Consider the following 21,163-nt stretch of genomic DNA (forward strand, 5'->3'; position numbering starts at 1 on the left):
TTTCCTCTTCAGAATATTTGCTGTGTCCTGTGACATATGAATACATTCTCATCTGTTTTTTTTCTTCTTCCTCTAACTTTCAGAAAACCCATAGTTCCTCAGAAGGAGCCATCTCCACTTCTGGAGAAGAAGATCCAGCAGCTAGAAGCAAAATTTGCTGAGTTGGAAGGAGGTGATGAGGACATAGAAGAGATGGGAGAAGAGGAAGGTGATATCACTGAAACACCTTCTATGCCTCAGCTTCAGACCCCATTAGCTAGTGAATTGGATATAATGCCTTATACTCCACCACAGGTAAAAATCTTTGAGAGACCTTTAAACCTCTGTATTCCTCATTCTTTCCTCAAGGCAAATAAAAAAAAAAAAACAAAAAACAACATTTTATCACAGAACAGATTTATATTTCAGTTTACTGGTCTGTGGAGTAATTATACAGAACAGTTATAGCAAATCCAATATGATATCCATGTTGTAATGTTTAAGTCTGTTAAAATATTTCAAAGGAAGTATCATTCAGCTTAGGAAAATCTTGTAGGGTATGTTTTTGTATACATGTATGTCAATATTGTTTCTTGTTAGTAGGTTTTCTGTGACACTTTTTAAGAAATAATAGGCCCTTATATTAAAGATAAGGTTAGGATGTGAGGGTTTAACTGTAATTTAGGGGTTACCTAGCATACTTTTTTTTTTTAAGCTTTTCCTTAAACTTTGAAAGAAGCTAGATTTGGGTGCTAGAGTTTTGACAAGTGTTTTTTAGAAAATGCTGCACATTCATGAAGGAAGAAAAACACTTTTAGTTTTATTGTTACTGTTCACACTTGGAAATTGGAACTTGAGAGAGGAAAAAAAGTGAGAGCTATTAATGTGTCTTGCTGTGCATCATAGAAATTTTGAAATTAAATTCTTGATAAATGGACAAGTAGTAAATGAGAAATCATGTGGTTATGTGATGCTTGAACATGGCACGAGTTGTTGCTGCCGCTTAAATGGAGTGCTTTGTCCCCTCCCTCGCTTGCTGCATCTCTCACACAAGCCCTGGCTGTAATGTATGAGTATTGAAACAGGCTGGGGAACTGCTTTAGCTGGAAGTTCACCTAACCAAAAATGTTTGTTGACAACTGGGTTAGATTGTTTTATCTGTCTCATCACATTCTCACATCCAAGTTAATGCCAGCAAACTAAGGAGGCAATGGGAATGACCTGCTGGGAACAAGGGGGAGTTTGGGAAGTGTTTGTAACAAGCAGTATGGACTTCTGCTGTGTTACATTGACTGTGAAGTGATAGCTTCATTGGCAGTTGAAGAAAGGATGTGACCACATGTCACAAAAAAAAAAAAGGAAAGAAAGAAAGAAAACAATTGATGAAATTAAAACCTTTAGTTTTGTTTGATCATGATTTTTGCTATGCAAGCAGACCACCAGAGACATTTTCCCATGCAAAGCCGACTGCTGCTCTTGCTTTTTAGTGTTGAATTTGGAAATAGCATGAGAACTCTTGCCAGGTATTACAAAAAGCATGTATGTTGTTATCTATATTAGCCAACTAATATAACATTGTAGGAAGGGGGAAGGTAACTTATACGTCAAAATAATACTGTTGCTAAGCATGGAAATGGAAATACCCAGCATGCGTGTATATACCTTCAGACAGATGTGACCTCTGAAGTCTAGAAATGGAACTTGAAAAAAAAATTAAGAAAAAAATGAAAAGAATCAATAGCAGTGTATTCTGAGAGGTGAAGGATGATTCATAAGTACCCCCTTGCAGATTCCTCATGCTGCTGATTTGGCAATAAGAGGCATGTTGTGTCTGAGCTGGCATTCAAAAAACAAATTAACTTTGACAGAGAGATAAGTAACACACAGCACGGAAAGAAACTGTCTTCTTCAGCCCAACATAATTGTTCTATTTACGTCTCCTTTGAAAAGTGTCATTTTAAACAGAGCTCCCAGGTAAAAGGCATGTTTGCTTCGTGTTCTCTTAAATGTATGCAATTTTATCTAAAAAAAAACAACTATTAAAACTCCTGTTATTTTTACCCTTTTTTCCTGATAACAAAAGAAGCATTTACTGCACCTGAGAATAAAAGGAGACAAGATGATTGAATATGTGGTGATGTGGGGCTTGACAAATAGGTGAATGATGTTCTCCTGGTGCAGTTTGCTGTAAATCAGGAAGCAGAACCTAAGAAAGAAAAAGATGTGGAACTTTTTTTTTTTTTTTTTTTTTTGCTTTAGCAGTATGGCTGAGAAAAGGCATTGAAGAGGGTCCTGGTTTATTTCTTCTCATACCACATCTTATCTATTATGCAGTTATCTGCCTCAAATGGATAAGATTATGTTAAAAATTGTCTTACCAGAGATGTAAAATAATGGAAAAATAAGAATTCTGAGTTCAGTTTTCATAAAAATTCTCAAAATCCTGCTTTCCCTTTCAAACCAATGAGTAGGCCTTAATGTTACGTGACCACAGGTATAGTTGGATTTACCTGTTTCTGCATTGAGAACTCTTCACCTGCCAACGTGAGCTTCCTTGAGAAGCTAGGATGTGTTGTACAAACAGTTTGTCATACCAGAACCTGTGTGGGTTTTTTTCCTGCTTCCTCCATCATAGAGACAAACCTAGAAAACTTCCTTCCAAAAAGCCAAATATTGTCCTTAGGCTCATGATGAAAACATTGAGGGCAGATTGCTATTTGAAAACGAATACAATGAAGCCTGGAATAATGCACCAGCATGCCTCAGTTTATCCACTGCCTGGTTTATCATAGAATCATAGAATATCCTGAGTTGGAAGGGACCCTTAAGGATCATCAAGTCCAACTCTTGACACCGCACAGGTCTACCCAAAAGTTCAGACCATGTGACTAAGCGCACAGTCCAATCTCTTCTTAAATTCAGTCAGGCTCGGTGCAGTGACCACTTCCCTGGGGAGCCTGTTCCAGTGTGCAACCACTCTCTCTGTGAAGAACTTCCTCCTGATGTCAAGCCTAAACTTCCCCTGCTTCAGCTTAACCCCGTTCCCGCGGGTCCTGTCGCTAGTGTTAATGGAGAAAAGGTCTCCTGCCTCTTGACACCCCCTTACGAGGAAGTTGTAGACTGCGATGAGGTCTCCCCTTAGCCTCCTCTTCTCCAGGCTGAACAGGCCCAGTGCCCTCAGCCATTCCTCGTACGTCTTCCCCTCCAGGCCTTTCACCATCTTCGTAGCCCTCCTCTGGACACTCTCCAACAGTTTCATGTCCTTTTTATACTGTGGTGCCCATGAGTAAGACTTTTAGAAAGCTTTGGTGTAGCTGAAGCTTTGTATTTAGCTGGGAGATGAGTGTTGGACAGTTGGGCTTAGAGCAGCGAATAAATGGAGTAATATGGCCAGGACTTCCAGGGTAGGAAGAGAACAATTGCATATGTTTTTCTTTCCTCTCTGCCACTTCCCCCCAAGTATTTGGAAACAGTTACACTCTTCGAGGTGTGAGAAATCTGTAGTGCCCAAGATACGAGGAAGCCCTTTTGAGGGTTTCAGTATGCTGATGTGTTTGTGGGCCTTATTGGCTAGTGAATGGGTGAATTACGGTCTCCCATACGTCACATACAGGTGGCCTCTCAGTGGTTGTCAGAACAGTTTAAATATTGGTGGCTGGAAATGTCAAGGAGCTCTCAACAGGAGCAGCCAGGGTGGGAAGAGCAAAGGAGCAGATCTTGGATAGAATGGAATATTTGTTGCTCATCAGCACACAGGTGGGCATGTGAACCTGGTGTGCGGGTGACAGTGATCAGAAAAACCGGGCTTTGCTTTTTTTTTCAGGGAGAAATGGGTACTTATGAACTGGGAGATAAAGGAATGTCTGGCAGGCAAAATAGAGAGCACTTAGGGATGAGAAGACTGGAGGATAGAAGACAAGGAGGTGGGAGTTGCAAAGGCCTGGGAATAAATGTGAAAGCAATTCCCTAAAATCTGCAATGCAAATAAAACCTTCTACTTAACTTGTGTTGGCAGTATTTCTGAGCAGCATAACGGATGACATCTGTGATAGCAGCACAATTACTGTTATTCTTTTGGTATTCTAAATAGTCCCTTACTTGCTACTCAGCCCTTCGGAGTCCTCTCGGTTAGTTAGGAATGACTTCAGCTAATAGTGATCGTTCTGTGCTGTGTTTCTGCACACTTTTTGAAGCCTCCATTATAAGGTTGGCTTTATGTCTGGAAGGGTTAAAAAGCATCAGATCATTGTGTTTTGCTTTTTGTTTTTGTTGTGGTGTTGTTTGTTTGTGTGTTTTTTTTTTTCCCCACCTGTGTACTTCCTGTAAATGTGTGCTTGTTTGCATTGGTAGGAGATGCAATCTCTCTTTAGGGGCTATTAAGTTGAATGGGTCTTGGACAGATATATACAGGAGGAATTTGGGAATACTTTTACATACTGTTTCTTACAGCTTTGATTTTTTTTTTTTTTTTAAGTCAAGAAACTCTGTCATATGCTTGTGGTCATAACTGCTTTTTCTCGCAGTCCGCTCCCAAGTCTGTTAAGGGCAGCACCAAGAAGGAGGGATCGAAAAGGAAGATCAACATGAGTGGTTACATCTTATTTAGCAGTGAGATGAGAGCTGTGATTAAAGCTCAGCACCCAGACTATTCCTTTGGAGAGCTCAGCAGGCTTGTAGGAACTGAATGGAGAAACTTGGAAGCAACAAAGAAAGCAGAATATGAAGGTAAATAAAAACTAAAATGCTAAACTCTCTTTTTACACTTTTTCTCTTTGAACATGTTCGATGTTATGACTCAGATGACCAGTTTTATAAAAGGAAGTAGTTGTGTTTGTGTTCTGGACGTGCCTTAAAGTGGAGTTCATATTGAGAGCTGACTGAAGAGGAGCACAGAGCATGTTTAAGTTATGTAGTGTACAACTGATAATTGAAATATCCTTGCCACAAATAATCAAATGAACAAAGAGAAAAGAAATGGGGAAGAATTAGAAGTAAAAGGGCTTGAAGCCTTAGTGCTGGAAGTCAGCTGGAAAAATGGCTTGTAAAAGTTTCTGTATAGGAGGACATGGAGGGGGCAGCAAGAAAGGGAACTTTGGGACAAGAAGCTCTTCAGAGCTGTATTACCAGGTAAGAAAGTGTATAGTAGAGCAGAAAAGAAGTTTCTCAGTTAACTCTACTGAGAGTCTGAAAGAGCTTTGGTATAATAAAATCAGGGATACCGACTGTTATACTGTAAATGCGACCTGTTGTTCAGTCTCAGTATTAACTGTTGTAACTGATGTTTGTTGAGAGATTTCATATCCTGAATTAAGCCAAGAAACAATTCATAGGGATGAGGTACTTTCAAAAGACCTTTCTCTCTCTCTCTCTCTCTCTCTCTCTCTCTTTTCTCTTTCTTTCTCTTTCTCTCTCGTTTTCCTACTGATACTGTTCGTTGTTTCAGCTTTATTTGACCAAAAATCAAAACGCAGATGATCCTTAACAGCAGGCCCTATCCAAGCAAACAGAGTAGCTTGACATCCAGAGTTACTGTTTCAGTTAATAATGTCTCAACATTTCCAATATAAAGCCCAGTTTTTAAGCAACTGTTACAATTTTATTGGATAGGAAAGTTTCAACCCCTTGGAAAAGTATTGTCCAGTTAAGTTATAATGTTACTTTTTAAAAGTGAGGGTGATAACTTTTTTGCATGCTCATAGTGGTAGAGGCTGCTCTGATACCTCAAACTGGAGGTATGCCTTGTGCTTTACACCCTCAGCCTCCTCAGTCCTTTGTGAACTTGCAGTAGTACCTCTGTGCAGTTCTGGAGGGTTGAGCACCATCACGTGTGAGTCGTCTTTGCAAATGTTGTGAAGGGAAATGGTAATGCTCTTTTGTTGTGAAAGTATTATGGCCTGCCTTTTTTCCTGTTGTAGTTTGCTATTACACCAGCGTAGGTGCATGTGGCATCTTTTATTGACAGGCAAGCTCGAGCACTAGGACGGCTAGCTGTCATCCCTTGAGCATTGTGATGCTCACACTTTCATTGTAACCTAACAGTAGCAACAGTGTCTGTCCCCTGTGTTAACGATATTCTGAGTGCTTCCATTTTAACCCTCCCTAGCCTTAAAATTTTCAAAGCTTTTGAGTCTCGGGCTGCAGTTTTTCCAGCTTGGTGTTTGCCCAGGACTAGGCTTTTATTTGTTTTGGAGGGGTCGTGATGGGGTTACAAAGCATCCAAACTGTTTACTCATTACCATGCTTGAAAGGAGAGAAACTCCACTCCTTCCCCTGTGACAAGTCAAAATTCCTGTACTCTCTAGTGTGGACACTGCACCAGGGATACCAGGGAACTGGCATGGTTTGACACTTGAATGGAGAAGTGCCTTTCTGTGTTTTGGTAATAAAGCAGTCTGCATTTTTGATTCCTTTTGACCCACTGAAAATTTCATTCGTCATACGTGCAGGTTAGTAGCTGGGTTTTAGCAGTAGTTAATCAAAGAACAGGCTGTGTTGAAAATGCCTCGTGGCTAACTGCACTGTGGAAACTCCTTAAAATAAAGTTATGTGTGGGGTTTGAGGCAAAGGCCTGTCCTAAGGTAAAGCTTTTTGTTCAAAGCACGATCTCTTTCCTGTCTCTTGAGATGTGTTGGAAATGGCTTTTGAATGATCTCGAGTCCTGGCTTAAATGATTTGGGGTTAGGTGCAATGAGTATTAAGGTGAGTGTTCGAGGCTGAGCTTTCAGACACCCCCTTCGGTTCCCTCTGGCAGTGTTGTTCCATCTGTTAGTGAATGAGTGGCAGCCACAGCATGGACAGACAAGGTAACACTCAAGTGTTGTCCTACATCAGGTCCTTCTTCAAGTCTGAAGTCTGATAAAACTGAATGCTTAACAGTAACCTCTCGTTCACCAGGGTACCTCCAGAACTTTTGCTTTTGGCTTTTGTCTGACTTTTTTTTTTTTTTTTTTTAACTGGCCAGCAGTAGGTGAGAATCAGAACAACTACTTCATCTTTTCCCTAAACGCTTACTCTGGTCTGAAGATGATTATCTCCTTTTTCTACTTCAGGATCTATCTTTAAACGTCTCATGTATTTTGTGCAGATGAGTTGCCTGTAGTAAATTTTCAGGAGTTTCTGTGTGTCGTCATCTCTTCCTGAAATGACAGGAGTGAAAAGGAGGGAAATGCCTGTGAAATAAAACTGGTCTTTCAGTGTGTGGATACTGTGCTAGATGCTGCACAAACTGGTCCTACAGAAGACTAATGCGTGATATGTTTGCAGTCATATACTGGAAAAAGTGTCTAACGTTGGCAGGATGCATTCATAACTCGATCTCCTTGATGAACTTCTTAGCCTTGTTTGACAGAGGACCTTGGTTGCTGTTTTAGTGGCAGTTTTCATCTTCCACCAGCTGCAAGAAAACTTCTAGTCCTGCATTCACTGTTGTTAAAATTTGCTGGAGATGTATGCTGCATTCGTTTATCCTTTGTTGTTCCTCATTGCGTCAGTAAGAGACGATGTTCAGAGTGAACAAATCAGCAACTTGCATGCCCTAAAAGCATCTTCAGTGGGCATTCGGTATACCTTCTTTTTTTGTTTGCTTGGTTTTGTTCTTTTTTTGTTTGTTTTGTTTGCTTGTTTTCTTTTTGGGAGTGGGGATGGGTTTTTTGTTTGTTTGGTTGTTTTTTCTTCTTCCCATGACCCTTTGTCCTTCTCTTAATATAAAATTGTCCTCTGGTCAGATTCCCCTGCAGTAGATCTTTTGTTCTTGCAGTCACAGTGAGAAACTTGATTGAGATAATGACCAGATTCATCGTACAAAGGACACACATGACCTCCAGTGAGCAGCACAATGTGAGTTAGACATCTTCAGCAAAAAAAAAAAAAAAAAAAAAATAGCTCAGAGGGGACCAAAATGGGGAAAACAACAGAAAGAGGCAAAAGAAAAATATTTTTGCTTCATCAAACTGCTGCTTGTTATGTTCCAAACACTAAGGACCTATCTACACTAGGGAAAAACTTTGCAAGTGCTTCCCAACTTTGCCACTGCTTTTCGGCTGCATCAGTAATAAAAAACAATAAACAAACCCCAAAAATGCAACAACAAGAAAAGAAGTGGGGAGCCCAGGAAGAAACGGGCCACCACTGGCACTGCTGCCTGCTATTTGCATCTTGCTTTAGGGCACATGTGAGAGACAGGGTGCTCAAAATTCCTGTCTGTGGGAGAGCTGCTGGCCTTGGCTGGGACTGGTTTAGCTGAGCCAGTGGTGTCAAAGAGGGAATGTTTTGCCATGTTCTCCTAGTGCGGACTGAGCCTAGTGCTGGACTGCTGCTTCATGTTGGTAACACTGGTGTTATTATCCAATTTGTTCTTTGACTTTTCAAATTTTTATTTTATTATGATTATTTTTTATTATTATTTTATTTTTTTAGAAAAAGATAAAACTTTGTGGACTATTTTTCATGCAAGGTTCTCTAAAAGTCTTAGCTGCAGCCACATGAAATCAAATCATATGCTGTATACAAAGATTCATCTGTTCTACTTTATATTTGACTAAACTATGCCAGTGTTTGACTAGTCCTTTTTAATGAACAGATAATATTTTGAAATTCTGGGTTACAAAACAGAACTGAAAATCTAAAATACTTTTACAGAGCGGGCAGCTAAAGTTGCTGAGCAGCAGGAGAGAGAGCGAGCAGCACAGCAGCAGAATCCCTCCCCCCGGGCAGGCACTCCTGTCGGGGCTCTTATGGGGGTGGTGCCGCCACCAACACCAATGGGGATGCTCAATCAGCAGTTGACACCCGTTGCAGGTAAAACGTAGGAGCTATGACCATTTTTTCCTCATCCACTATATCAACCCCCCTTCATAACTCTGAACACTCTCTTGGGTCACTTTGTTCTTGCGGAAGAAAAGGCTCAAGCTCTTCAGTCTTTCTTCATGGTGACTGTACGTAGCCTCAGCAGTGGGCTGGCGGTCCCACGTTACGTGCTCCACTAGTGAGTAGCCTGTTGAAAGCGCAGAGAAAGGCTCCTCCTCGGGCAGTAGGCCTGTTCTGTTGGTGTGCAGTCGTGTTTATTCGCTCTGCTTTGCCAAGGTCACGTTTAGCCCTGCTGCGGCAGGAGGGGAGGGAGCTGAATGCTCTTGTAGTGCATGCGGCACCAGTGGACGTGGTAAAGCAGGAGGCAAATGATGTTTTTTTTAGTTGTCAGGGAGGTGAGAGGCAAACAGAAATCCATACCAGGCTTTAAGTCCAAGCATAAGAATTGTTAGTTGGATATAAGTGTTGTACTCTAGGTTCTAGTGTCATTGCAAATACAAATACAAAATCTCAACATTACTGCTTTTATCAGGTGATTTGCAGACCAGTTTAGAGAACTCTTCCATGTGGTCCCTGTTGCTGGGTGCTGTGGTCATTGCCAGTCATAGTCCGACTTGAGTTCGTAGGCAGTGTGCTCAGAAGTATCTCCAGATCAGATCTGAAGAGTCTTTTATGGAAATCAGCCTTACATCTGTGAGAGAACAAATTAGGTCTGACCCGATAGATTGTTCTCCTTCTCCCATTTCTGGTTAGCAATAGCTGGGTGGCTTCAGTCAAGGTCAAAATAGTGCTGAGTAGGTAAAAATGAGTATTTGGAGGTTTGGTGTTTTTATTTTTTCATTTAGTTTTGACTTTGTTTTGTTTGTTTTAAATTTCCCTTATGGCATTCCAATTATTCCATTTACTCTTTTGTCATTTTTCTTTTTCTGTGTCTTGCTGGCTGTGGCCATACTTAGAGCTGCCAGCCTGAAGTGTTTTTCATTATGGTCTCTAAAACATTTTTTCAGAAAATAGGTTGCATGGATGTTTAGACAGAAGGCACATTCCTTGTTTAGTTCATGGTCTCCAGATTATAAAGCATTTGTTTACACTGAATTGCGCATTTCTTTTAGTTGTTCCTTTGTTTATTTTTTAAACTTTGTTCCTTCAACACCTTGTAGATTTTTTTTGTCTTGCAGTGATGATTTTTCTGAACTGTTTGCAGTTGGTGTGTGTGTGCGCACATCTTTGTGCATATATTTCCAAAAAAAAAAATATCTCCAGCACTAGTCTTCTTTGTGAGTAATCTACTTTAATCCAGAATGCATAGCAATGTCATCACCTTGTGGTTGTTTTTTTCTTGATTTGGTTCTTGTTTTTTGGTATTGTGTCGCTTTTCCTTTTTTTTGGGGGGGTTTAGTTATTGATAGGCAGTAGTACTTTTATTAACACTTTCTTAAAAGCTTTCCAGCAGCTGGGCTTTCTGCAAACCACACGTGTTACCTTCCTTCCTGTGGCAGCCTCCTCAAAAGCATACCTCTGTTCAAGACCATCATCTTATAGCTCACCCTGTTAGGTCTCTTTACTCTGTCATTGTGAAATGCTTCATTAAGTGGATGATCAAGTGGTTCTTTAGCAATTCTTGCTGTTTTTTTTTTTTCCCATTTTGAAAAATGCAGTCTTCCTTCTTTTGGTTTCCACGTCTTACTTGGAAGTACCTTACTCTGTTGAGACTTCTTTTACATCCTCCTCCATCTTTAAGTCATTGAAAGCATTCAGTTGCTTTTCTCTGTTTCAGAGAACTTCTTCATCACTTGTTTATGACCCACAGGTACAAGAAAACTGGATACCCTTTTGAGATATATTTTCACTTAGTGCACAGTGCTCTAGTTGCTTTTAAATTCAGGTGTTACAAAAGCTTATTTAAACTTATATTGTTGTAGTAAAAAAAAAAAAAAATAGAGGGGGGAGAAAGAGTAAGCTGAAAGAGTAAATCACAGCTGTGGGGGCTGAAAATAGTTTGCCCAAGCTTATTAGTTTAAAATCAAAATGGTAAGTCATGCATGGGGTATGAAAGTGGCTGCACTTACAAGCTTGTGAGGAGCTACAAGAACTGACTTCTCATGGACACCTATTCCCAGTGTTTTTATCCCAGTCAGCTATTAAGTATTTCGTCTGGAAATATAGAAATGAGCTTTTGTGATTGACAAGTGTGGGCTTGTTTTGTTCGTGGTTTGTTTTTGCTTTGTGGTGTTTTTTGGTCTTTTTTTTTTTTTTTTTTTTTTCTTTAAAAGCTTCAGAATTGTTTGTAGGAAAAATGAAGATGTGATTGCTGCTTGGGGTGCAGTGGAAGTACCAGGCAGTAGCTACAGCAAAAGCCTATTATTCTAGGGATAGTTCTGTTGTTTTCCTCTTTGACTTCTCCCATTAAGAACACAGATTTCATTGTGTTGATACAGAGGTACAGATAATTTCTAGATATTTAAAATGGGTACCAAAGAGCTACTTAGTAAGTGCTGATCTAGGTGTCCTGCGTATTCAGAAGAAAACGAAAACTTCTACGAAGTTCACTTCTTTGTTCAACGTAAAGCTTTGGAATTTCAATTTCCTCACCTTTGGAATTTCAGGTTCCTCACCTTTGCAACTCTCCAGAGCAGGTGACAAATTCAGCTTGTGTGTTGGAGCTGCTTAAGGTGTTTTGATCCTGAGCTCACAACAGCTTTGATGAGAAAATGTACAGGCAGAGCTGACATTGAGTTTCTGGCCAGTTTTAATTCAGAAATCTCAGTTCTGAAAGTTTCTTTTATGAGTTACTCAGAGTGTGGCAAAGTTTCAGTAAGTGGTATATTGGAAAAGGTTAATGAAACCCCAGTATTTTACATTTCTAAACTTACCTTTTATCTCACAACCTGCTTCTGTCCCCTGTCATCTTTCCATTGTCTTTCCAACACCCTTCCTTGGTTCTCTGACAACACAGTCACTAAAAGCATAGAAAATAAGCAAGAAAACAAGCAGGTTTAGTTCTAGGGCATACTACAGTGCAGATACTTCATGTAAGTTCGCTTAACAGACAGCAACAAATGTGAGCCCAAGCCAAAACAAACTGTCCTTTTCTGCCATGTGCAGCAAACTAACATTTTGAGCAGCACAATATCATCTTGGTTGCATCTTTGTTTTCCCTATTAAGACACTTTGTAAACGTTGAGAATTAAATTCAGTGAGCGACCATATGTGCTCCTTGTAGACCGACCCCTTTATTGCAGTCAGATGTGGAGAGCATTAAGTCACTGCAGCCCAGCAAGCATATCCAGTGCTGTCAGGTTTAAAGTTTTAGTTATTTCTTAAATTCATGCTGAAGATGGTTTAAGAAAAACCACACATGCCACTACCTTTAGTTTTAAGTATGTGAATATTCTAGGACTTCTACAAGTTAATTTTGCATATGCACTGCATAAAGATGTATAGATGTTTACTTTTTCCAGTCAAGTTTGGTCTCCAGGGTAGCCCATGAAGTAGGGCTGCTGGTGAAGCTTGCGTAGTTAGCACTGTGTTCGTAATCTGTATGCAGATGGCAGAGCTTTAAGCTGTGTTAAAATTGCTTGCGTTAGTAACATTTAATTGCGGCTGAATTTACTCCTTGTGTTAACACGTCTCAGTATTCAGCATTTACTGCCCCATGAGAAACATACAGATACGCTAAATACTAATTCATCAAAAGTGTAGCATTTCATATTTATAACTTTATTTTTATTTTTGTTCATTTTTGCAAGATACTAATTGTAGTATCGTCTTGCTGTACTAAAGGTGCTTTTTTTTTTTGTTGTGGATAGTGCATGTCTTACTGTGTAGATCATATTGCATGTTATTGATGCATGTTTGAAATTTGTTGTGTCCTTCAAGGCATGATAAGTGGCTATCCACCGGTGCTGCCACCTTTGCAGGGCCCAGTTGATGGCATTGTTAGCATGGGCAGCATGCAGCCACTTCACCCAGGGGTGCCCCCACCCCACCAACTTCCGCCAGGTATGCCAGGCATCCCAGGCATCCCACCACCCGGTAAGAATGTCATCCTCATTCGCTCCTTGTTTCATTTTCATGTACTTGCCGTTTAACCAACTGTTACAGAAATTACCTGCAGCTTGTTTTGGTCATAGCATAATTGTTTGATTGTGTCTGAACGTGGCAGGTTTGTAGCTGCAGCGTGCACAGCGTACTGCTGAGTGTATGGGGTGCATGCAGAGCGTTTATGTTGGCACAGCACACATCCAGTATGCAAGCAGCAAAAAGGTTACTGGCGAAATGTGATGCTGCTCCAGCAGTGGTTCTGCTCCAGTTAAAAAAAAAATGTCAACAACAACAAAAACACCAACACCACCAACAAAAAGAGACAACTGCATGAGCTTATCAGAAGTCTGAAAGATTGAAATCGGCCAGTTCATATCCTTATTCCATTTGAACAGCATCCTTCCACTCCCTCCATTATTCAAGTGATATCAGTGACTTTGAAATGAAATTTGAAATGAAATTTATTGCTCTCATTCCTTACTGAACTCTTTTTCAGTGTAGGGGGGAGAAATGTTCATCTGCCCTCTTGTCTTGTTTTCTGTGGATTTTTTTCAGTTTTTACCCCTGCTAACTCGTGGCTGTTTAAAAGACACGCATCCGATACGTTCAGCTGTTCGAACAAGCTGTGGACAAAAGAGTTTTCATTTCTCTCTCCTACCCCATTTGCAACTGTGTTTATCAGAAGCTCTGTTGGGACTTTATGTAAATTCTTGTGGTGATTTGTTGTTGTTTGCTTGCTTGCCTTTTTTGTTTTTTTAAATCCATCAGTGTTAGGCGTGCAGTTGCATCATTGCTGATGTGTAAGATTCACCATAATGTCATGTAGAGGGAGTAGGAAAACAGCAGCGTGAGCTTGCCTCCGACTCAGCAGGACAGTGACATTGAAGCACACAACAGCAGCATACAAATGTTTGGGAGGTGAACCCAGGACAATGCATTTCTTTGAAGAATGTTTCCAACTGGAGAAACGGGCTGTGTGTACGAAGTACTAAACTAAGAGAACTTGACTAAGGAGAAAAAAAACAAAACAAAACCACGAAATAATGCCCAGGAGTGGAGGACCACACGTGAAGTGGTGCTAAATCGGGCTGGGTGGGCTAAGGGTCAATGAAGCCCTAACACTGGGAAGGGGAGGGTGCCCTCCTCCAAACCTGTCTGATTTGTACCAAAAAAAATCTGTGCTGTATCCCACAACTTGCCTCATCAGTGTTTTTCCCAACTTCTGACCTGCTGTTAGTACAGATGCATTTAAAATGGAGGCTGTAATCAAACGGAAAACTGATTAGATACATGCTTTAGTGTGCAAAACGCAGTGACACATCTTCTGATCACTGGTACGGAAATCCGCATGCAAATTAAACCCTTGTGAAGACCATAATTATTGTGCAGCTTTTCAAATGAATGACTGTGTAAAATGGCATGGAGAGAAAGAAAAGCAGCAACATACCTAACTGTTTTTCTTTTTTTTTTTTCCTTTTTTATTGTTGTTGTTTGATTTATTTTTGTTTGGTTGTAGTTTTTGTTTTGGGGTTTTTCTTTTTTCTCTTTTTTTTCCTTTTTTTTTTTTTTGACCAAAGCATCTGCATAGAAAATATCAGGAACTGCATGCATGACTCATTCAGATTTGTATGTGGGTGGTATCTGCTATATTCTGTGCCCCTTCACATAGTTAGGAAAAAATCAAAACTAACAGGATTATTTTTTTCCTCCAAATGTTGTTTCATATATATAGGACTATTTAAGCTTAACCTGCAAGTGGTGTTCTATGTTAGTGAGATATTACAGAATTTTTGCAATGTCTTGGCTTTCTTTCTACTGTGAATGTGTTTTATAAAATTGAACACAAGGAAATTTACTAAAGGAAAACTGCTTTTCCTTTTTTATTGTTCTTTTTTGTTTGCTTGTTTTTAAGGATTCCAGGAAGTTTCTGTTCAGCCAAAGGTGCACATTATAAACTAAAGGATGTAGTTGGGCAATCCCTAAGTAACATGGAAAAAAAAATAATTTTGCATTTCTTTAGTTAAATGAATTCAAGGGGCCACATATTAATGTTGGGTAGTTGTTGTTTCTTTTTTTTTTTTCTTCATTCAGAAATTTCTAAAGTTTTTTTTTTTTTTTAATTGGGGGAGAGTGGGATATTTAAAAAATTATTTTTAAAAAAGCTTTAAGCAATGATATCTAAATACACATTTGATTATAGAAGACCAAATAGGCATTTCTCACTGCTCTGAAATAAGACTGATTGTTTTATATTTTGGAATATAGGTGTTATAGGCCAAAATGTGTCCCCCATGGTAGGCACTCCAGCACCCGGAGCAAGTCCCTTTGGACAGCAGGTGAGTCATTTTCACATTATTTATGAAGCTCTAAGGCTTTGAATTAGCATTTAAATGGGATCTCAGTTAAGACATGTAATGAATGCACATAGCCTTTCCCAGGGAGAACATAAATTCCAAACGTACACTGACGTATTTAGAACCAGTTAATATCTTACACTCAGAATATATGTTTGTATTTCTTGGTTGATTTCTTATTATACTAATTAGGTTCTGCCTAGTGGGATAAGCCCTGCAGTATAAGCAACCCTCTGTTTTTCTTTCTGTTTTTCTTTCTTCTAAACTAATACAAGTAATTTTAACACACTGTTAAACTGGTGATAATTTCAGTTTTGCATGCTTTGTTGATGCAGCAGGGCTGCTTTTGCACTTTCTCAGCTGTTTCTGAGCTAAGTGGGTAAAAGCTGTTTTGCTTGCTCCCAGATTTCACAAACCAACAAAGCAGATGCTCATTGGCAGTTCAGAACCTGGGGGTTTGGATATCAGTGATGATCAGATGTTCCTTCTCAATGTGGTACAGATGAATACAGATGAAATGTTTAGCACACTTGAAATTGTATTGAGTAAATATTTGCATTATAAAAAGAAACGTGATTTTGACCGGGGGTATAAAGAAACTCAGAAGTTGAGTACAGTATGTGTGCTGTGACACTGAGTTACTCCAGACCATAGCTCGTCTCTGTTAAGAGTTCTGAGAACTGCTGGTTAATCACAGCAGTTGGGGTTCTTCTGTGTGTCAGGGATTTCTGTGTGACTGGGATAGCCTGACTGCAATTAGTTTGTGGTTTTTTTTTTTGTTTGTTTTGTTTTGTTTTTGTTTTTGTTTTTGGTGGTAGCATCCTTATCTTCCAGGGATCAGGGTGGATTTGTATTAGATGTTATAGAGGTACCTAAAGCGAGATAAAACCCTACACCTTGCACATCACAGTTTTGTGGTCAAGTGTGAGAGAACATGAAATAAAAAGGAAGAAAAATAGCAGTTAAGGGTAATATGAGAGCGGAGAAGTGGTGGAAGTAATGAGGACATGCTTGCTGTTAAATATGGTCTGCTCATACATCCTCTCTCTGTGCATCTCAGTCACCGCCCCAGGTAACCGTGGCCAAAGTGGGTTGTCTTCCAGTGAAATTTTCTTTGTGCCTTCAGTTATAACCAAAACTACCTCTCCGTTGCTTTGTTGTTGCAGATAGGAATCCTTGGCCCGCCAGGACAGCAGGCACCCCCTCCGTATCCGGGCCAGAGCCCAGCAAGTCAGCCGGTCATGCAGCAGCCCTCAACTCCCATGTTTGTCTCCCCTCCACCAAAGACACAGAGGCTTCTTCATTCTGAAGCCTATCTGAAATACATTGAGGGGCTTAGTGCTGAATCAAATAGCATCAGCAAGTGGGACCAGACCCTTGCAGGTAAGGCTTTTGTATGGAAACATCCCACTGTGTGTCAGAAACACTTTTTTGTAACCTTTTGGCTTTTATGGAAAATGCTAAATTAATCTGCTGCTTGTTTAATAAAATGTACGCATGCAAGTAATTGTTAAACTGACAGACTGTAACTATATGTTATTAGTAGGCTAATTCCACTGATGCTGTATAAATCTAATTACCAGTTGTATGGGTTCAAATACTGGGGGTAAAAGAAATACTGTGGAGTTACATTCTCCTTCTTTCCTGAAAAATTGTGGCGAATATCAAATTTATCAAAGTCAGTAGATAATTGGGCTGTTTCTTAACCTTTCAGCACGACGGCGAGATATCCACTTATCAAAAGAACAAGAGAGCCGTCTCCCGTCACACTGGTTGAAAAGTAAAGGAGCTCACACCACCATGGCTGATGCGTTATGGCGTCTTCGAGACCTGATGCTACGAGACACCCTCAATATCCGTCAGGCATACAATATAGAAAATGTTTAGTTGCATTCTTGCTTCTTTCTTTGATACTGGCATATAAGGAGTTTTGTGGAACAATAGCTGTTTTAGTTACTGGGTGGGGAGAGATAACCAACAATAATTTGTATTGCATTTTACTGTACATTGCAAGACCATTTTTATATAAGGACACTTTTAATAAGCATATTTCACTTTTTGTTATATTAAGTTGATTAATTTTGTTATATTGATAATTATATCAATATTGATATATAAACATATCAATATTGATATATTGATTAATTTTGTTATATTAAGTTGTGTTTGTTATATTAAGTTGATCAAATACACGGATTTTTGCATATGTTTCCTTTGTTTGAAAGGCGGTTTCATAATTGGTTAACTGTAGTCAAGGATTCATCTTTCTTATACTTTATTGCTGAGAATCCGATGCCATTGTTTTTATATAAAAGAAGAAAAATAGAAAACGAAGTATTTACAGATTGGTACAATGGAATGTGAAGTTAGTCATAGTTTACAGCCTAGAGGAATGTGTGTACCTGTGCTTGTGTGTGCTAGCCGCTTCTGGCAGAAATCTCACTTGGATGTGAACAGGGAAGATCTCCTTGAAAGAAGCTAAAGGTAAGGTGTGCATTGGAGCTAGAGCAAAATCACATTTCAAGTCAGTATCGAGGCAGCTGAGTGGGCCACAGCGATTGTGGAAGTGCTAGTGCGGACAGGGCAAGGCTGTCTTGACTGCTAGTGTTGTCCAATCCTGTCCAGTTACTTAATTGTGTAGCCAAAGCCATTGTGATCTTAAATCAGTAACAGCATACTGGGCATACAGCTGGGCATGCCCGTGGGAGGTGAAACTCATCTGCCATGACCTGTTCTGGGGGTTCTGTGATGCCCTAAGGCTGAGCAGAGGAGGCAAAGCTGCTTCCCCCTGCAATTCAATCTGCAGGCGAGAAGCCAGAACTCTGAACCAGTTCAGGACTTGGAAGGTAAGTTCGAGGAGAGGCTGAGTTCTTTTGTTAGTGCAGTAACTTGATGCTTTTAAATTCACACACATTCTGTTGATGATTGGGCATTATAAGACGTTCTTCTGTGTGTATTGATTCACGTTAATGAAAGTTTTGCAATGCAAAATTTGAAATTGGACACACAAATGTAACTTTATAATAGTGCTGTATGCATAACTTCACCATACCTAGTACATCAGAGAAACGGATTACCCGCATTGCAGCCTTTGGAGGGTTTTTGGGTTAGTTTTTTAGCAAAGTAAGGTGTGTATAGACTCCTCTTGCCAAATTTCAGGGTTGTGACTGCCTTCTGCTAAAGACTTAACTGTCCTTGTAACTAACCAACCTTCTGGACTGCAAAGCTATTTGCTTAAAAGTAAATGCTTTCACGTACTTGATTGTAGAAAAAGAATAATCTTGGGTTGCATTAAGTAAGTGGGAAGGTAAGGTGATACTAATTTGAAAGAAATTGTTGGCAGGAACATGGTTACTGCAACTCAGTCCAAAAGAATAACTTTTTTCTTTTTTTCTTCTGAGAGAGTGGAAAATAGATTAATCTAGGACCGGTATTTTCATAAACCAGTTGAAGGTAACTAATAATTATTTGTTCTCTTCCTCAGTCCCCTTCCATGAGAAAATTTACTGTTTCTGTAAAAAAAAAAAAAAAAAAAAAAAAAAAAAAGTTGATGTTGGTGACTTTTTTTTTTCAGCGTATGTTTTCAGACCTGGTTAATCCATGCTTGGCTTTTCATTAGACCTTGTACTCCTGAAGGTTAAGCTGATAACCAGGTGTGTAACATGTATGTACCATCACTTTGTTTACCTGAGTCTTTTTAATTTGAATAAAAATAGTTTGCAAAGTGTTTTGGATTAAACAGGTTTGAGTGTCCCATCAAGACTTTTGTTAGGATTTTATTTCAAGTAATTCTGGCAGTTGCTTATCCAGATCTTACAGAGTCCTTGGTATGTGCACAGGTGTACGTGGGTAAAGAATCGTTTTTATATTGTCCTGTGTGTTGCAAGGCATGTCTGGTAGGTGACAAGAACAGTGAAGTTGGAGGGAAAAAAAGCCAGAAGAAGGATGAACGAACTGTAGTAAGCTTTGAAAAAATACATGGTGGACTGGGAACCAGCTGAGTAGAGGTGATAAGATTCAGTCAGTTCCAGTTGCCTCCACTGTAGTTGCTTTGAAAATAAACAGCAAGACTTATTTTCATGCTGGAAGCTAACCTGGCTCAGGACTGTCTTTTATGTAGCTGGATAATGAAGGAAATTTAAAAAATAATGTGGAAAAAGCATCTTTTACCCAGTAAAATTACAAAACAAGATGGAAATCTTCTTCAATAACACCAACAGCAAGAAAAATTGATAGTGACCTCGTATATCTTGAGGTGCCTCTAACATATGATTCACAAAGAGCTATTTAAGCAACCAGAACAGATACCGTTATATTTAATTAACACGCATTAATGTCTTGGACTCAGGGCACAAACACAGCCTCTCATGCAGGCTGCAGGGTTTATGGAACTTCAACCCTTCTAAAACCTGATGGTGCAGTTGCACCGAGATGAATTCTAATCATTGTTCACGTTGTATTTGCTCAATTTGAGATGCTGAAGATCGTCTGTAGATACAGGTAGCCCTCTATCGGCAGCAAGGGCACTAAATTGGAGCAATATTTCAAAATGCTCGAGTACTTCTAACATCAAGAAACGGGATCTGCTTCATTGGCACGTGAAATATTCTAATCAATAACCTTCGTATTCTTTTTGCTTGCTGCATTTACCAGCAAGTCTAATTTGACTTGTCCCACAAACCAAGCCAGAAACCCAGGCACTGCAGTGCACAAGGATCTGGTGGTCCTGGGTGAAGAGATTCCCAGTCTGGCATTCCTTGGAGAAACTCCTCCAGCAATCCAGTGCAGAAATCTAGCCCCACAGCTTAACTTCCAGTAAAGGAGACAGCAGGAGAAATGTGAAAACAAATGGAGGTGAAGCCCCCTGGGTTATGCAGCAGCACCAGTGCGTGGTTGGGCTGGGCTCTGGGTAAGCTCAGGGTGCACAGCAGCCTGGGACAAAAAACAGGGATGGGTGGTCATGAGGTCTGCAACCACCTCCACAGGGAGTGCCCAAATTCATTTTCTATTCGATGATGTAGGGAGGACTATCAATAATCCTCATGCTTTGTGCCAAGCACAAGCACCCAATGAGGATTTAAGGAACCTCCTCAGGAAGTCACAGAATGTGAGGGATCAGAAGGGACCTTGACAGATCACCCAGTCCAATCCCTCTGGCAGAGCAGGGACACCCAGATCAGATACCACAGGAACACATCCAGGTGGGTTTTAAACATCTCCAGAGAAAGAGACTCCTCAGCTCCCAGGCAGCCTGAGGGTCGATGAGCAGCTCCGTGGTTTCCCCCTGGTCACTCAGTCAGCGTGAGCCTGTCCCTTCTCTAGTGCAGGAGCTGTGGGCAGCATTGCTTAGGCCTAAGAATCAGGGTTTGTTTGCACGTGACTGCTTTCAGCTGCTTTACTGCATTGAATTTTTCCATGCTTGACATCTAACTTGGCCTGACTTGCATAATCTGGAGAGCCTGCAGCACAAACGCTTTGCTTGTTCTCAGAATCTTTCTGTGGCGGCTGTGAAGGGAACACCCGAGGCTGCCGTTTGTAGATGTTGACCTGACACCAAGTGAACTCCCTGCGGACTGAAGAGACGTGCTCAACTCCAGAACTGGCAGGGGCTCAGCAGTGCTTAAACTGAAAGCTGTGTTCCTGGCTGCTCCTGCAGCATCTAACAGAAACAGCGCTGTTTCCAGCACTGGTCTATGAAGGGTTGAAGAGTGAGTGTAGATTGAAACTGAGCCTAAATCCCTGCGTCTGCCTGCTACAGGAACGGGCTGGGACCAGGGTGCTCCAGCTACTCCGTTTCCAGTGTTAGAGACGGGCAAAACTGGAGAGGGCAGAAGGATCGGTGCTAGCAAGCATTGTGGAATTGGGAATGCAGTTCCGGAGCTCTAAATGTTGAGCTTCATCTCCTGTCATCGCAGATCTGTTGCCTTGTGGCTGAAATGGTGTGATGCCAACTCAGAGAAGGATTTTGCTCCTGCAGTGGT

At 40.3% G+C, this 21,163-nt stretch overlaps 1 protein-coding gene across 16 annotated transcripts in view; it reads left to right on the forward strand.

Moving 5' to 3' along the window:
- Positions 1-18,942, forward strand: part of PBRM1 (polybromo 1) — a 60,847-nt gene extending 41,905 nt beyond the window's left edge. For 11 of the 16 annotated variants that reach the window (XM_072044180.1, XM_072044185.1, XM_072044183.1 and 8 more), the window contains 7 exons: positions 84-294; positions 4,503-4,704; positions 8,617-8,775; positions 12,664-12,819; positions 15,094-15,164; positions 16,349-16,565; positions 16,897-18,942. In XM_072044180.1, the coding sequence (XP_071900281.1) occupies positions 84-294; positions 4,503-4,704; positions 8,617-8,775; positions 12,664-12,819; positions 15,094-15,164; positions 16,349-16,565; positions 16,897-17,069 (1,189 nt within the window). In that variant the 3' untranslated portion in view covers positions 17,070-18,942. The remainder of the gene's footprint in view (positions 1-83; positions 295-4,502; positions 4,705-8,616; positions 8,776-12,663; positions 12,820-15,093; positions 15,165-16,348; positions 16,566-16,896) is intronic. The other 5 variants (XM_027467298.3, XM_027467300.3, XM_027467299.3 and 2 more) reach the window with 2 other exon arrangements.
- Positions 18,943-21,163: the final 2,221 nt, after the last annotated feature.

The sequence above is a fragment of the Anas platyrhynchos genome, chromosome 13, assembly GCF_047663525.1.
Source record: "Anas platyrhynchos isolate ZD024472 breed Pekin duck chromosome 13, IASCAAS_PekinDuck_T2T, whole genome shotgun sequence".
NCBI lineage: Eukaryota > Metazoa > Chordata > Aves > Anseriformes > Anatidae > Anas > Anas platyrhynchos.